This window comes from Hydra vulgaris, chromosome 04 (genome assembly GCF_038396675.1).
Source record: "Hydra vulgaris chromosome 04, alternate assembly HydraT2T_AEP".
Classification (NCBI taxonomy): domain Eukaryota; kingdom Metazoa; phylum Cnidaria; class Hydrozoa; order Anthoathecata; family Hydridae; genus Hydra; species Hydra vulgaris.
This window is the reverse complement of record NC_088923.1, coordinates 28,256,488-28,275,213: the sequence shown is the minus strand read 5'-3', so window position 1 is coordinate 28,275,213 and position 18,726 is coordinate 28,256,488. Positions and strand designations below refer to the sequence as shown.

Genomic DNA, 18,726 nt, shown 5'->3' with positions numbered 1-18,726 from the left:
TACTGACTTAAATAGAGCACAGTGGAGTGTAAATACATCTACTTAGGGTTTAGGTTTGGGCAGGTATTCTTTAAAACAAAAAAAAAGTATTTTTATAATTTAAGTTGAGTTTATAAATTAATTTAATTTGTATAAAAAAGTTTGAATTAATCAAGAATCGTTGACAAGAAGTTGAATTAATCAAGAATTTTAAGTGAAATTGTCAAAAAATTAATAATAACTTTTGTTTAAATACGCGCGTACAATTAAGAAAAAATTAGTTGTACCGCATATATGTCGGAAGAATAGCCATTTTACTTTGGGATCCGGTGCCGGAACAATAATCACAGCCTGAAAGTAATCATGTTGTCTCAAGTTCCGTAAATTGCCGTAATGGATACAAGTACGGTAACCTTTAGGGTCCGGTGCGGTTTCATTTCCGTTTCTAGGTTTTCAGGTGTGTTTAATTTTTAGTAAGCAGAATTAATTTACAAGTATTTTCATAAATCTAATGATAAATTCAATACAATTAAATGCATTATAAATCTTGCATTTTTTAACATGTAAGACTTTGCATTTTTAAGACAAAATTAAATGTAATAGATCTTGCATTTTTTAGAAAAGATAAGATAATTGCATTTGTTACAAATGCAATTATCTTATCTTTTCAAAAGATAAGATAATTGCATTTGTATACAAATGCATAATAATTCATTCGTACAAATAATAAGGGTGTAAAGGTTGAGCTTTAACAAAGTCTTAAGGCTTAATAAACATCTTAGAAATAATTTAACTTTAATTTTTCCATATAATTTTTCTATGTATATGTAGTGTAATTTTTCAATAGATATTTCTTATTTAGTTTTTATATGAATATGGTCTAACATTGCTATAAATATGGATACTGGTAGTAGTGAGCCACGTAATATGTTTGATGGTACTAACAAAATGATGTCTATCCCTGAGAGAATTGGTAAGATTATTTTTGAAGTTAGTTAAATTATTTTCAATACAAAAAAGAACTTTTAAAGGTCAGAAAGGTCAGACTTTTATAATAGTCATCAATATACCTTTCACTCTATATGTTATTTAATACACACTTTTGAATCTATAACTAATCTTTATTTAATAATTTTATAACCTTAAGGTTAATATTGAAGTTAAATATATATAGTTTTTATGTTTTGGATTAAAGTTTTTCACTTATTTTTCATTCATGAAAAAGTGTCCATATTCAGTGTTAGTATAAATATATATGTATAAAATTTATTTATTATAAACAATTGTTTGATCTAATTTATTATTATTTAAAAGCGATTTGCATAATATATAAAAACATATATTTATAAATTATTTTAAAATATCGATGTTATTTATTGTGAAAAATACATACTATTTAAGTTATTAGTTATATTATATAAAATGTTTTTTGATAATTCAAATAAACATTTTAATAAAGTAATAAACATTGATCATAAGTAATTTGTTACTAGATTTAAAATTTTTTTGCATAATACAAAGTTGTTAGAAAAAATCGAAGTTTCAAATTTATTCATTCCAAACGCGCACTATAAATGTTTTAAAATAATTTCCTCCTAGACTTTGAGTTTTATTTTGGTTAAAGTTTTAATTTTATTAATTTAGTTTATAAATTTTTTTTATTTTTTCCTTATTTTATGTTTAGTTTAGCTTAATTTTGTACTGAGAATTTTTTAAATGCCTAATGTTTAAAAACATGCAAAAAAGCTGTTGTGAAGTTATCTTAAGAAAATATTTTGTGTGGACAGACAAGGGGTCCAACTGCACCCACATCCTGTAATAGCCTGATATATGTATATATATATATATATATATATATATATATATATATATATATATATATATATATATATATATATATATATATATATATATATATATATATATATATATATATATATATATATATATATATATATATGTATATATATATATCAACCTTCGGAATTAGGAAAAATGAGGTTGGCAATAATTTGCCGACCTCAATCTTTTAAAGGTCGGCATCAGGTTGGCAAACAAAGTTTGATACAAAGGTCTTACCATAAAATAATTTTTTGTTTTATGGCAAGACCTCAAATATTTTAAGGTCAACATTCAGCAATGCCGACCCTAATTCCGAGGGTTGATATATATATATATATATATATATATATATATATATATATTATATATATATATATATATATATATATATATACATATACATATATACATATATATACATATATATACATATATATACATATATACATATATATATATATATATATATATATATATATATATATATATATATGTATATATGTATATATATATACATATATGCATATATATATATATATATATATATATATATATATGTATATATGTATATATACGTATATACATATATATATATATATATGTATATATACATATATATATATGTATATATACATATATATATATAGGGTTGATATATATATATATATATATATATATATACAATATATATATATATATATATATATATATATATATATATATATATATATATATATATATATATATATATGGGTAATTCCACATCAAATCACCCAGTCCATTGAACCATGTGTCTTCTTTTTGTGTTATATTTTGACACATTCCTAACTATAAAAAAATATTGCATGCAAAACATCAGCTAAAAATGTTGAGCGGTTGACAAGATACTGCAATTTTAATATTGACCTGGTTTCCCAAAATGACCCGGTTTTCATAACATTCTGAAAAAACATTTTTCTTAAAAAAACAGGAAATAAAAATGGCAAAACTATGAAAACAAACATATATAATGTTATTTTGAGGCTGAATTCAATAAATGTACTTAAAATGCTGAAATATAAAAGGAACATGCTTAAAAGTTAATAAAACAACTAGTTTCTATAAAGCAACTTTGGGGCCCAATATCTCAAAACACCCCCGTCAAATTTTTTTTTTTTTGCTGTTGTTATTTTCAGCTGCTTTTAATCTTACTAGGCAAAAAAAATCTAACTGGAAAAACAACTGAAACATATAAAACTTTAATTTCAAAGATGTGTTATTTTTTCAAGAAATTCCAAACAATATTTGCAAATAAAATGAAAAAAAGTTAATTCAAGATTTTCAAAGGTATCGAAGATGTAAGTTATTTTGACTGTGTTTGTAATAGTTCATGATATTGTTCCCATTTTACTTGTACTTCTTCTATTTCAGCATTTCTAAACACATAGTTTCTACCGGAACTAGAGCAAGCTTGTGGAACAGATAGTTTTTTCAATATGTTGGTCTTGGGAATAAAACACTAGTCATCTCTTTCAGGCCAGTTAAAATAGATTGATGGACCTTTTGGGTGAAGAAATTTAACTTTAGCATCAACTTCTTCTAGGTTGGTTTTAGTTACAATGCCGATCCACCACTTATCATCATAGACTACAGCTACATAACCTCCTAAAGTAACAGTATCAGTTTGAAATATATCTTGTTTCTTTTTAAGATTGTGGATTATTGTATAATTAGTATCCGTACTACACCTCTTTGCCCCAACCCTGTTATCTCCAAGATGAATAAATTGATGAAAGCTACGAGTACCAGGTAGAGTTGTTACACCAGTGTACCTTTCTTTTTGCTCTTCACGTTGCAATTGTAAGTCCAATCTCTTTATGAAAATGAAGTTAACAACCTTGATTTTCTCAATGCAAAATTCATACATAGCTTCTGAAGTGAGAGTTTGGTTTCTGTATGGTCGTTTTAAACTTTCTTGTGCTGGTAATCTTTTTACAGTACCACCAATCCCATCGCATGGTGACTTTCCGTGGGACGTGGCAAAAAAGTTCCATTCAACTTTAAAGGCAAATTCGCTCTCTAGTTGGCATAGATTGTAAAAGCTTTTACAATTTTTGTACTGTCCTGCGCAACCATCAGTGAATAAATGTAATATGGACATATTGAAAAATTTTATTTTAAATATTGGCATGATTAGTTGAAATATTTTGTACACATAAGTTACATCATGTGTAATGTCGTCTGATATAAAACAGTAAGAAATATGTTTCAGTACATCTTTATCATCTTTATAGTATATCACTAATGGATGTAAAGAACATTGTTAGGTGTTCCAATGATAGCTTTGTATTTCATCTTGGACTACAAAAGCATAATTTTCAGCAAAGTTGCCAATAATGATAATGTTTGATTGATCCATATTTTGTTTTAATTGGTTAAGGTACTGTGATTGAGAGTGAGCAATAAAAGAATGAGCTTGTAGCTTTTCAAAGCAAGATACTAATAGTTCAACAAATGTTGGAACATCTGCTGTTAAACTCAATAGTGTTACACGATCAGTAGTTTGCCATTGCTTGTAGTGTATCTCAAAATCATCTTCGTATTCTCAAAAAATCTCATACAAATATTTGGTAAGGTGTTCTTTACCAGGACAATTATCACACTGTGAAAGCATGCTTTCTTTGTTTTCTACTGAACAAATGGTTTTTGAAAGTAAATCCTTATACTTTAGTCCAATATTTAAGGCATCTACTAGCAATTTAGTATTTTGGTGATAAGAACAAACACAAATAGAATGTGTACTGCTTGCACCTGGCAAAATGCACCACTTTAGCCTAAATGAAGCAAATTTTGAGTAACTTATTTGTATTTCTGGATTGTTTTCTTTGTATAATACATATAGTTCCTTTAAATTACACAAAAGCAGTTTTTTTTGTTTATGGACATTCTTTTGAATGCTAACATAATCTTTTTTCCAGGCATAGCTCTACATAAATCACTCAAGTCATGAAAAAATTTAACAGAATCTTTTATTTCTTTGTGTAAGACTTTACCTTTATACAATGGAGAGATAGCTAACAATCCTTTTTTATTAAAAATTTGTCTAGCCATTTTTGCTTGGTATTCTGTAACTGCAAAATTATTTTGTACTTCTAATATTGACCAACTTGGTCAATATTAGAAGTACAAAATATTTTTGCAGTACTTCTAAAAAAGTATATATATTAAAATATTTAAATTCTACTTCTACTTACTTGGGATTTTCTTTGTATGTTTATGAAATGGATCACAACATGCTTTCTGCCATATAGGATACATTTTCAAATATTTTGTAGTACATCTTTCACATTACATTATTAAGTTTGATAGTTCAATGTTACAGCGTAATGATATAGTTATTTTTTCTTCATTGCTTAAAGTTTCAATAACACCTTGTTGGCCTTTGCATGCATCTGATGTCATTAAGCCAATAGAACACATCTTATAATAAATTACTTAGTATGAATGTATTTTTAAAAAAAAAGAGAATTCTTCTTTCCTACTTAATTTTCAGTTCAAAAGAAAAAAAATTTTAATATAGAAATAATTCAAATCTTTTCAGAATCCCTGTTGTATAATTTTTTACACTAATAGATATTGTTAATTTTCTTTATAGATTTATTTATATATATATACAATCTATATATATTTGTCAAATTGTTAATCTGTTAAAATTTGAATAAAATTTCACCAATAAATGCTGTTCTATGCCTGAACTTTTTATAAACTAGTTATTATAAACTTATACAAAATATAGTTGTCAAATTTTTTTTTTAAACAAATGCACATCAGTATCACACTTAATTAGTTTTTATATAAAAACAATTGTTTTTATATAAAAACTGATTAAAATGTTTTTTTCAGTTATTAAGATCAAATAACTAAGTTATCATATAATTAAGACTTCCTTAAATATAACAAAGTTGTTTTTGTTTTTTTAAGGAGTCTATAAACCAAATTTAATATTTTACAGAACTCTATTTGCAAGTTTTTTAAAATAATTTATTGAAAATTTGATATATCTTTGAAATTAAAGTTCCATATGTTTCAGTTGTTTTTCCAGTTAGATTTTTTGTGCCTAGTAAGATTATAAGCAGCTGAAAATAATAACAGCATAAAAAAAAAAATTTGGCGTGAGTGTTTTGAGATATTGGGCCCCAAAGTTGGTTTATAGAAACTAGTTGTTTTATTAACTTTTAAGCATGTTCCTTTTATATTTCAGCATTTTAAGTACATTTATTGAATTCAGCGTCAAAATAACATTATATATGTTTATTTTCATAGTTTTGCCATTTTTATTTCCTGTTTTTTTAAGAAAAATGTTTTTTCAGAATGTTATGAAAACCGGGTCATTTTGGGAAACTAGGTCAATATTAAAATTGCAGTATCTTGTCAACCCCTCCACATTTTTAGCTGAAATTTTATGTGTCAACTTTTCTTTTTAAGATACAACAGCCAAAGAAGTTTTTAAAAAATTTGAGAACCCATGGTTCAAAATTTCCTAAATTTTGGATGATTTGATGCGGAATTACCCATATATATATATGAACGGACGTGTTTATTATTAAACTTAAAAATGGCTAATAAAAGTATTTCAATTACTCATTTAAAAGAAATTATGGATATTCACGAAAACACAATAATGAAGCTATTTAGCGACAGGATTGATAAACTAGAGAGTAAAATATCAGTTATGCAAGAAGAAAATAAAAATTTAAAAAATGAAGTAAGTGACCTGAAAAAAAGTGTTGAATTTGTCAGTGACAAATATGAAAATTTACTATTGGAAATAGATGTTTCTAAAAAAACAGCAATGTCATCAGTATATCAACTGAACGAAACAAAAATAAATATAGAAAATGATAACGTTATTAAAGATAAGTTGGCTGAACTTGAAGATAGGAGTCGCAGAAATAATTTAAGATTTAATGGTATAGAAGAAAAAGAAATTGAAACCTGGCAAGAAACTGAAAGTAAAATAAGAGAAATTTTAAAAACTAAATTGGGTTTAAATGGTAATATCGAAATTGAGAGAGCCCATAGAGTTGGAAAAAAGGTGATGGGTGTTAAAAGAATAAATAGAACTATTGTTGTAAAATTTTTAAACTATAAAGACAAGAATGCGATTTTGGATAAATTTGTAAAGGCAAAACTCTGGAATGAAAATTTGTTTATAAATGAAGATTTTAGCGAACCTACTATGGAAATAAGAAAGTTATTCGCGGAAGCAAAGGAGCTACGAAGTAAAGGAAAGTATGCTAAGGTTACTTATAACAAATTATTCACATGCGATTTTAAGTAAATTTTTTTTTTTTTTACAATTCATAGTTATAAAATTATTAAAATTCTGAAATGGATTCAAACCAACTAAATTTTGAGTCAATTTCATTTAACTTTTTTCAATTTAATGATTTTTTACTTGATAATGAATCCGATCCTGACATAAATTATTTTAGTGAAGCAAGTGCTCTGCAAAACTGCTCTTATTTTTATAACAATGAATTGAAAGGTTATCTTAATAGGGATTTTCTTAATGTTATTCATTTTAATATAAGAAGTTTAAAAAAAAACTTTGATACTTTTCATAGTAATATAGAAAAAACTTCTAATATTTTTAACATAATATGCATTACAGAGACATGGTGCAGTTCTGATGATGTTAAAAACTCAAATCTCCACCTTCCAGGTTTTAATTTAATTTCTTTAGCGCGTAAAAATAAAAAGCAAGGTGGTGGTATTCTTTTTTACGTGAATGAATACTTGTGGTTTATTAACAGGCCAGACTTAAGCATTTCTGATGGCGATAAAGAGGTTTTAAGTATTGAAATTTTAACTAAAAATGCCAAAAATATAATTTTAAGTTGTTGTTATCGCCCACCAAATGGGGTAATTGAGGATTTTAATGCCTTTTTACATAATGATATAATTAAAAAAAGTTCACATGAAAAGAAATTAAACTACATAATTGGTGATTTTAATTTAAACTGTTTTGAATACCACACTAATACTAACATTAAAAAGTTTTACAATGACATTTTCGAAATTGGAGTGATACCGTTAATAAATAAGCCTACCAGAATATCATCAACATCAGCCTCTATATTAGATAATATAATTACAACTGACGTTTTTAACTTATCTTTAAAAAAAGGTATTATTAAAAGTGACGTCTTTGATCACTTTCCCATTTTTTTCTCCATAAACACAAACATCAAAAAAATTCTACACCATAATAAACCTTTCATCAAACGTTTTTTTACAGAAGCGAATCGCTCTGCTTTTAAGGAACAATTATCTTTACTTCATTGGAAACATATAGATTCTAATGATGCTAATTTAGCTTATAATTCGTTTTTAAAAACATTTTTTGAAATTTATAATATTAATTTTCCTAAACATAAAATACTAAAAAAAAAAAATATTTCACGTCACCATGGATTACAAAAGATCTCAGAAAAAGTTCTAAAGTTAAGCAAAAGTTGTATATAAAGTATTTAAAAACGAGAACATTAGAAAGTAAAACAATTTATAAAAAATTTGAAATGCAAAGAAAAAATTTAAAAAATAGATACTACATAAATTTACTAGAAAAATATAAAGATAATTCAAAGCAAACATGGCAAGTTTTAAGAGAAATTACAGGCCGTAAGAAATTGAAAGCTAGCTCTTTACCTAAAGCTATTAAAATTGATAATAAAATATTTGATGATCCAGGAGTGGTAGCTAATAAAATGAATGAATTCTTTACTTCAGTTGGACCAAATTTAGCAAAAAAAATTTCAAACATAAACAAAACAATAAACAGATGTAGTTTTCCTTTAATATCTTATCTAAATTCTTTTGAATTGTCTTTTGATGAATTTGATAGAGCTTTTAAAATGCTAAAGTTAATAGAGCAGTCGGTCCTGATGATATCAATGGAAACATTGTCATTGATTCATATGATATCATAAATAATATCCTTTTTAAAATATTTAAATGTTCAATTCAACAAGGAATTTTTCCTGATGAATTAAAAATAGCTAGAGTTTCACCAATATTTAAAGGTGGAGACTTACTTAATGTTAGTAATTACCGCCCAATATCTGTTCTCTCTGTTTTCTCAAAGATTATAGAGAGAATTCTTTATAATAAAATTTTTAATCATCTTTCTCAAAATAATATCCTATACAAAAATCAATATGGGTTTAAAAAAAATAACTCCACTGAACACGCTATACTCCAAATAACACAATATATTACTGAATCATTTGAAAGTTCCAAATTTACTTTAGGCATTTTTATTGACTTGTCTAAAACCTTTGATACGATAGATCATAAAATTCTTTTTAAAAAATTTAAATATTATGGAATCTCTGGCAATGTTTTGAAGCTTTTAAAAAGTTATTTAAGTAATAGAAAGCAATTTGTTCACTATGACGTATCATCGAAATCAAACTTGTTAGATGTAACATGCGGAGTTCCTCAAGGGTCTGTCCTAGGACCTCTCCTATTTCTCATTTACATAAACGATCTTTATGAAGCATCTAATTTAATGACAATTATGTTTGCTGACGACACAAATTTTTTTCTATCTCATAGTAACATAATTACCCTATTTCAAAGTATGAACATAGAATTAATTAAAATTTCAGAATGGTTTAAATTAAATAAGCTTTCTCTTAACATTGAAAAAACAAAATGGTCTCTTTTTCATCCATACTACAAAAAACATCTTCTACCAAGTGAATTGCCTGCTCTTTTTATAGATGACATTCAAATTAAAAGAGTAACGGCTACAAATTTTTTAGGGGTTTTTATTGATGAAAATCTGACATGGAAAAAACACATTGAAAACTTATCCTCTAAAATTTCCAAAAGTATAGGAATACTATTTAAAATAAGAAGCATGCTAAATAAACATACTTTAATTCAGCTTTACCACTCTTTTATTCATTGCCATCTAAACTATGCTAATGCGGCTTGGGGTAGTGTAAGTAAAACTAAATTAGAACCACTTTATCGCCAACAGAAACATGTTGCACGACTTATTAATTTTAAACATCGATTTTATCATGCTAAGCCTCTTTTAAACGAAATGAATATTCTTAATATATATCAACTTAATATTTTTAATGTATTATGTTTTATGTTCAAATGTAAGTCTCGCAAATCTCCAATTTCTTTTCACAATTTATATTCTTTAAAAGTTAAAAATAAATACAATTTGCGTAATGAAAATTTTATTCTTCAACCAGTTTTCAAAACTAATTTTGGTAAATTTTGTATTTCATTTAGAGGAGCATTTTTATGTAACAAAATAGTGTTAAAACTTTTTGATTTCTCTCATGAATGGAACTTTTTCTTATTTAAAAGAAAATTGAAAGAAATTCTTTTCTCAGCTGAAAACATTCTGATATATTTTTAAGTTTGTTTTGTTTTTTATTAATACTCTTAGGAAATATTTTATCGTAATTTATATATACGAAATCTTTTATCTTAACTTATATATATATATATATATATATAAATATATATATATATATATATATATATATATATATATATATATATATATATATATATATATATATATATATATATATATATAAAATATATATATATTTATATATATATATATATATATATATATTTTTTTTTTTTTTTTTTTTTTTTAACATCTTCGCTTCCAACAAGGCTGCAAGCAGCCACTTATTAAAGTTGGAAGTTACTGTAAGAGAAAAGATGAAGATTGTAGAGCAAGATAACGATTGACGGACGATTTAAAAGATTGCAAATTATATGAATCAGGAAAGCAAGATGAAGGAAGCGAATTCCAAAGAGCTGATGTTCGAGGAAAAAAACTAGACGAATAAGCGTTTTTGGAGCACTTAGGAACAGTCACAGAAAAAGGATGACACTTAATTGAATGACGAGTAACACGAGAATGAATTTTAGTAGATGGCACAAGAGACGCTAGCTCTTTCGAGCAGTGCCCATTATAGTATTTGTAGAAAAGAGAAAGAGAAGCAACATTACGACGATGTGATAATGGTTGAAGGTTGGCTGCAAGAGCAGGTCCAACTATGTTTACAATGCGTTTTTGCACCTTGTCTAAAAGAGAAAGGGCATCATTAGAAGATCCGCCCCAGATATGGCAACAGTATTCCATACAAGGCCAGGTTTGAGATTTATAGAGGTAGAGAATAGAATCCAGAGTAAGAAAGTGGCGAGCTCGATAAAGAGATGCAACCTTAGCAGATGCTAATTTTGCAACCGATTTGATATATGGTTTCCAAGAAAGATTGGAAGTAAGAGTTAATCCTAGAAGATGAAGAGTAGGTGACTCATTGAGTACATCACCGTTCATAAATATAGGAAGATCTAAATTATTGCGATAACGATTGGCTGAAAAAAATTGAGTTTTATCTGAATTAAAGTTCACCAGCCACTGTGAGCCCCATGCTGTAGCAGAAGTGAGATCCTTTTCAAGCTCAAATGCCCCCTCCAGGCAATCAGAGGGTGTTGGTTTCTTATCACGACAAGAATAAATGGTAGTATCATCAGCAAACAATGCCACCTTAGATGTGAGAATATCTGGAAGATCGTTAATGTAAATTAAAAAGAGTATAGGGCCAAGGATAGAACCTTGAGGAACCCCTGAAGTTACAGAATAAGAAGAAGAGTGTTGTCCATCGAGGACAACTTTTATGCTACGATTGGAAAGGAAGGATTCAATGATCTTAAAGATGTTGCCGGATACACCATAAGAAGAAAGCTTATGGAGAAGACCAGCATGCCAAACTTTATCAAACGCTTTTGAAATGTCAAGAGCGATGGCCTTAACCTCTCCACCTTCATCTAATGCACGATAAAACCTGTCAGTTATTACTGTTAGCAAATCAGCTGTAGAACGAGAAGATCGAAATCCATATTGATGGTCAGAAAGTAAGTTATTAGATTCAAGATGAGAAATTAAGTGTTTGTTAATTAAAGATTCAAAAACCTTGCTTATGATAGGAAGAAGACTTATGGGACGGTAGTTAGACGAATCAGATCGCTCCCCAGAATTTTTGAAGATAGGGATAACAGATGCGGCTTTCCAGCCGGCTGGAAAACAAGACTCTGATAAGCACTTGTTGAATAGTTTTGAGAGTATAGACGACAGCTCTGGAGAACACTTCTGCAAGACAATAACAGGTATGTTGTCTGGGCCACAAGCTGTAGAAGAGTCTAGACAGGAAATCGCTTTAGATACAGATGCTGAAGTGATATGAATGTCAAGCAATGAATCAACCTGTTTGTTGGCAATATCAGGTAGAATGCAATTAGTGGAATCAAGAGATGATATTGATGAAAAGTTTTTAGCAAACAGTTCGGCTTTGTCTTTAGGTGAGGTGACAAAGTCTGAACCATACAAGAGAGGTGGAATTATAGATTTACCCTTATTATTGATATTATTAAAGATTCTCCAGAAGTCACGAGAGCCTAATTTTTGAGATGAGATACGAGATTTCATGACCTGAGAATAGCGGGTTTTGGCGTTAGACAAAACCTTTTTACAGTTGTTTCTAGCAGTAATGAAAAGACGTCTGTTTTCTGGAGAATTGTTTTGCTGATAAATATGGAAGTAACGGTTTCGATTGGCAATCGCAGCAGCACAGTGTGAGGAAAACCATGGAGGAGAGTGAGGTTTGACCTGGAATCGTCGAGAGGGAATAAAAGATTCCATGCCAGCCTGAATCCACGAAGTTATATAAGAAGCACATTTGTCGACAGGAAGTTGAAAGATTTCTACCCAAGGGCCATCACGAAGAAAATCACGGAAAGAATCCCAGTCAGCTTTACTGTAGTTGTAAGAGGTTCGATAGTAGGGGTATTCAGGTGATGAAGAAGAATGAGATATTAGTTTTAAAGAGATCAAACTGTGATCAGAAGCAACTAAGGGTGAATGTGGAGAAACTGAGCACTGACTAGGATCAGAAACAAGACATAAGTCGAGTAGAGAAGGTAAATGATTAGGGTTGTCAGGAAAGCGAGTTGGAAAGTTGACTATTTGAGTTAGGGATTGAGAAAGGCAAAAGTTGTGGGCTTTAATGCCTGCAGAGTCACTGACACTAAGCCATTCAGAGTGGTGAGCATTAAAGTCACCGACAACAACTATATTAGCTGATGGATAAAGAGAGAGGGCTTGGTCAATATGATCAGAAATAACATCAAAAAGTGTACAGTCTTGAGATGAAGGAGATCGATATAGAACAAAGAGAAAGGCAATAGCGTGAAGTTGTGCTAAACGAAAGCACATGAAAGAATAGTATGTGGATTCAAACCTAGTTTCACGACAAACAGGTGAATTCTTACGAATGTAAATGCCCAGGCCAAGCATGTGGCTATTGGAGTCTTTACGAATCAGAGGAAGATAACCATCAACACTAAGATCACAAGATGAGACAGCCGAACTCAAATTAGTCTCACAAAGAGCAAGTAGGTCTGGTGAACTTTGCAAGAGATAAGACTCAACAGAAGAAAAGTTACTTCGAAGACCACGAATATTAGTGAATGATAGGTTTAGAGAACTTGGTGATGATGTTGGTTTTTTGTGTTTTATAGTTTTTGGTACTTTATTCATTTTTAAATTAGATTGAAGAACTTGACTCAAAGCATAGATAGTACTCAGAACACTGTTTAATAGCCCAAGCAATTGCCTCATTACTACTAATAAACCCTAAGCCGTAACAAAGGGCTCTAAATGTGGCCTCCGCAATGCACACCAAAAGTACAAACAGGGACACCATCCATGCGCAACATGGCACTGTTAATACTTTGATATTTTTCAGCTGTTGATGGAATCAGCCTCTCTGAGAGCTACCACAGAGTTCGGGAAACCTGACTACCAGCCGGCCTCAGAACCATAAAACTGAGTTTTAGAGCTGTACCCTCATAAGGAGATAATAGAATGAGTTGCCTAGTCATAAAAACAGTGACACAAGCAAACCCATGCATTGAGTCAAGAAGATCCAGCATTCAACATCCTAAACTGGAAACAATGTATTAAAAATACATCTGCGCCAGCCTAATAGATGAAGAAGGGGTGCGAGGCTGGTCAACAGATAGAATCTGTTTACCCCTTAAGTCTTTGCCTAGGAGGCCTTCTACAAGACAGTAGCTGGGTGCCTTTAACATCTGCCCAAGATGAGTATTTTTATCGAGACACCATCTCTAGCCTTTACTCAACCAAGAGCCCCAAGGCAGGGGGTGTTTTAAATCGGAGTTGGCATCTCCTAGCCTTTGCCTAAAAAGGCGTATCCTACAAGGCAGCAGGACATGAAGCAGATTGTACTGGGTTACATGTTACCAGTAGCAGGATAACCTGATCTGACAATATATATATATATATATATATATATATATTTATATATATATATATATATATATATATATATATATATATATATATATATATATATATATATATATATATATATACATACACGTATATATGTATGTGTATTTGTGCGTATTATTTGTATGTGTATATATATATATTGATGTGTAAGTATATTTATTTACATGTTTGTATGTTTAAATATGTATAAATAATTATATTTGTATTTATGTGTGAATATTTGTCTATGAATTATTAAAGGATTATTTATTATTTAAAATCTGTTTAGGCGGTTCTCGATGACAAGATCTTATGATCTTCTGCGAGTATCCGCGTTCTTGTTGTAACGTTAACAAAATTGTAATTCTGACTATACGTATTTTATTCATTCTTATATTGTAAAACTTATTTTGAATAAATAAAAAGAACAAATATATATATATATATATATATATATATATATATATATATATATATATATATATATATATATATATATATATATATATATATATATATATATATATATATATATATATATATATATATATATATATATATAGAGTTCTATAGTTCGTTGCATTTGGGAGTACAGAAGGAAAAAAATGATTCTTATGCCATCAAATATGTCACTTTTAGTTACTTTTAATTACTTTTGACTTTCGTCCAACATTTGCGTGTTGTCAGAAAGTAAAATCCATTAATTTAATTACAAATTAATCGTTTTTTAAAAAAACCGCAAAAACGCAAATTTATATCACCAGAATGTTTTTAAAAGCATTCTGAATATTTTTAACAGTATAAACAATATTATTAAGAAATTAACCCCCTCATTCCTAATGCATAGATTTTTCTATACATTAAAAGTAAGAAAATCTTTCAGTTAATTTAACATTTCTCTGCAATATTGATTTTTTAAACTTGTTTTCAATATTAAAAATGTTAAACAATTTCAATGCTTTTGTTTAAAAAAAACGCATATTTATTCAATACAAAGATGCGTATACAAGGTGCAATTAGTTATCATATCTAAGTTATTAAAAGCATTTGTATGAACAGTTGTTCATCTTTTTCATGTATTTTTACATGTATTTTATGTTTTTCTTTTTGTGTTTTACGTTTTAACGCCTTAATTTAGTTTACCAGCTGAGACAAGCTCATGTAAAATGGGCCTAGGGAGCTAAGTGAGTCGCTTGTCTAAGCAGTAAACAAAAGTTAGGTGTTGGTCCACCTCATAATATATATCTTAAACAATGTTTCTGTAAATAGAATAACAATAAGCATAAACAACAGCAATATAAAAACAAATATAACAAGAAATGAATGTCATATTTCTATATCCCCTTCCATGTTTTTAAGTGTCAATGAATATAAACATAATTTTCAGGTTAATTTTTTAAAGTCATCTAACGTCAAAGATTTCCTGGTTTCTGGTTGGTAGAGTTTCTTGGTGATACGTAACCTTATTAAATGTTTCAACCAGTGACTTCGGTATTCAAAAAGGGTGGAATCGCTAGATGACATAGATGACAGTAGAAGTAGTGGTGTTTTTGGTAGAGGTGTTGGTGGTACCGTTAGTTCTGATGTAGGAGGCGATAACAATACTGCAAATGGTGCTGGTTTCAGTTGGGATGGTTGACTTTGTTGCTAATTTCTGGGACATATTCTATAAATTGTGGCAAATTGACAGAATTATCATGACTGGGTGGTTTCATACTTGATTTTGTATGAAAACACTGTCTCTATCATGTTGTGGTGTAAGAAAACATGTATGTTCTTGAAGTGATTCAAGGGTCTTTGCAACAAGATATTTGTTCGTAATACTTCACCTTTCGCAGACTATGCATGTCTCCATGTTTTCAAGTATTGGTCATTATCAAAAACAGGTATTCTGGTTTTTACCCTGGGCATAGCATCACAAACTGGATGGCCAAATAAAACTTGAGCAGGAGCAACTGACAAGTAGGGTCTGGTCTGTTTCTTATTGTGAGCATTGCCCTCACAAAGCAATATTATTAAGATCACCATTTGGTCCCACATTTTCGAGGAGGCAATTTTAGGCTGATTTTATTCTGAAGGCTGATTTTATTCTGAAGGCTTCGGTCTATCCAGAAAGTTTCCAATGACCAGATAATTCCAGCCACGGAATTCAAAATAGTCAGCAAATATGCACTCGAATGGCGTCACAGGGATGTGAGGTTAGATGGATGATATGTGCTTTAGAAGGTGCGTTTCGATTACAGCTACGACAGTTATCTCGCTTACTTTGTATGCTGTAATTAATACCCGGCCAGAAAAACAGTTATTTGAACTCTAGCTGTCATTCCTGATTCTACTTGGTGGGCTGAGTGCAGTACATTCAATATTTCATGCCGTATACTAGGTGGGATTACAATTCTGTTGTTGTATATTACAACCCCAATGGACACCCACAAGTCATTACGGTGTTCTCAGAATGGTAAAAGATTTGGTATTAAGTTATTTTTATCTTTTGGGAAATCATTTTTTATTGCTAAAATTAATGCTTTAAAATCAGTATCTTTTTCTGTCTCTACCAGAGTAGAGACACATTCTCATGTCACTGCAATCCTTTTATCTATGTCGTTTCGTATCTAAGCTATTATTGGTGATTCCATGTTGTCAAAATCGGTACTTTGATTGCAGGTAGCTGAATTAAATTTATTCATGTTCTCTATAGGGTAACAAGAAGTAGCATCCAATGCCAGATTAATTTTTCCTGGTTGATGTTGAATGATAAATTTCCATGGCAAGGTGTTTCTGTTTTAGTTGGAAAATTTGTGTGTTAGCAATTTCATCAAGTGTGTGTTAGCAATTTCATCTAATTTCCAAATGATTTCATCTAATTTCTAAATAACTCTGTGTGTAATTTCATCGAATTTCATCTATTTCATTATTTGTGTGTTAGCAATTTCATCTATTTTATCTCTTAATAGTTTGGTAAGCAGTTTATGGTCAATTACTGTCGAAAGGTTATCACACCCTTGTGTGAAATAAATAGTCTGCTCCAGGCTCCATGCCACTTCTAGCATTTTGCCCTCAACTGGCACATATCATTGTTCGGCATATGACAAGATTCTGGATCCTGCAAGAGTTATTTTTCATCTGTCTATACAGCAATCTGGGAAGTCCTATTTACATTCACAATGTTTTAGGCTTTTGTTATTCCCGATTCCCTATTCCCGATTTCAACTAGTTGTATCTTAAACAGGTCTTCTTGGTAATGTCAAATATTTTGACTTCGTCTTTAATTGCATTGATGATCTTTTTCTTAAACACATTGAATGAAGTGTTGAGTTCATCCAACCAACAGAATTTTGATTTAGGGCTGAGGAGAACTCTGAATGAAGCCTTAATTTCTTAAAATTAAGCATAATGTGATACTTGATTCACTAAGCCGAACCAAGATCGGATGTCTGTTATTGAGAATGGTGTTGGAAATGGTCTAATGACATCAATATATTTAGGCAGTGGTTCATCTCCATTTTCAGATATTCTAAAACCTGCAAAGTCCACTATTTTTTTAGCCAAGTGGAATTTTTGTGGATTTAAAATGATTCCAGCTTTACCAAGAAGCTCAAGGAATTCAATTGTCTGCCACCAATGTTTGACAAGTTCATAGTTGTGGAGGGTGTCATCTACGCATCTTTGTTTGCCACTAAAGTCTGCTACAATGTCTGTTGTAGCCATCCTCGCTGGATACAAAATCTTGAGGAGGTCCAATGCACCTATAGGGTCCAAAAGGTGTAATAAAGGTGGTAAGATGTCTATCTTCAATCTGTATCAGAGAGCTATGATAATCATTCCATGCATCGGTTTCAGTTTTCCAAGAATTTCTTGGGATTGAATGAGCTAGTTGGAATGGCAGTTTCATTACATGAGTTTCTCTGTAGCAGTATTTTTTCAATGGAGATAACAGTACAAATCCTTTAAATTCTTCTCCACCTATTCTTACCAATGGATTGGTATGGTGGCTGGAGTAAATGCTGCAACTGGTTTGACATTTTCTTGGATTAAAATACTAGTTGGAGGCCCCTCTATATCAATTATAATGTTGAGGCAGAGTATCTTTCAAGAAGCTAAGCATCTGTTCCTTGTTTTCAGGAGAGCAATCAAATGAAAGTTTCTTTTTCAATCAAATAAAAATTGCTTCATGAAGAGCACTGCCTATCTCTGTAAAGTCTTTAGAAATGATACTCAATCATGTTATTGCTTCTTTAGATAAGTAGAATCCATTTGCATTTGGACTTATGTAAATCATAACCGCACATTCAACTTTGTTGCCATTAAATTGCACCTTTGATATGAAATTGCACCTTTGATATGAAATTGCACCTTTGATATGAAATTGGGTTTTGTTGGCAGCTGACATGCTATATTTCACAGGTATCAAATTGTCTGCATTAAAATGTGTACTGTCAAACTCTTTTCTAGACTATAAGCAAGACTGTGCACCAGTATCTGTAATAATTTGTAGATATTTGGTATAATGGGAGGAAATAGGA

General features: G+C 29.6%; 1 protein-coding gene across 2 annotated transcripts in view; it reads left to right on the top strand.

The window, feature by feature from the left end:
- Positions 1 to 359: 359 nt before the first annotated feature.
- LOC124818087 (uncharacterized) overlaps positions 360 to 18,726 on the top strand; it is a 40,896-nt gene continuing 22,529 nt past the window's right edge. The window contains exons 1-2 of one of the 2 annotated variants that reach the window (XM_065795977.1): positions 360 to 436; positions 842 to 952. In XM_065795977.1, coding sequence (XP_065652049.1) covers positions 877 to 952 — 76 coding nt within the window. In that variant the 5' untranslated portion in view covers positions 360 to 436; positions 842 to 876. Of the gene's footprint in view, positions 437 to 806; positions 953 to 18,726 lie in introns of those variants that run through there. The other variant, XM_065795976.1, reaches the window with a different exon arrangement.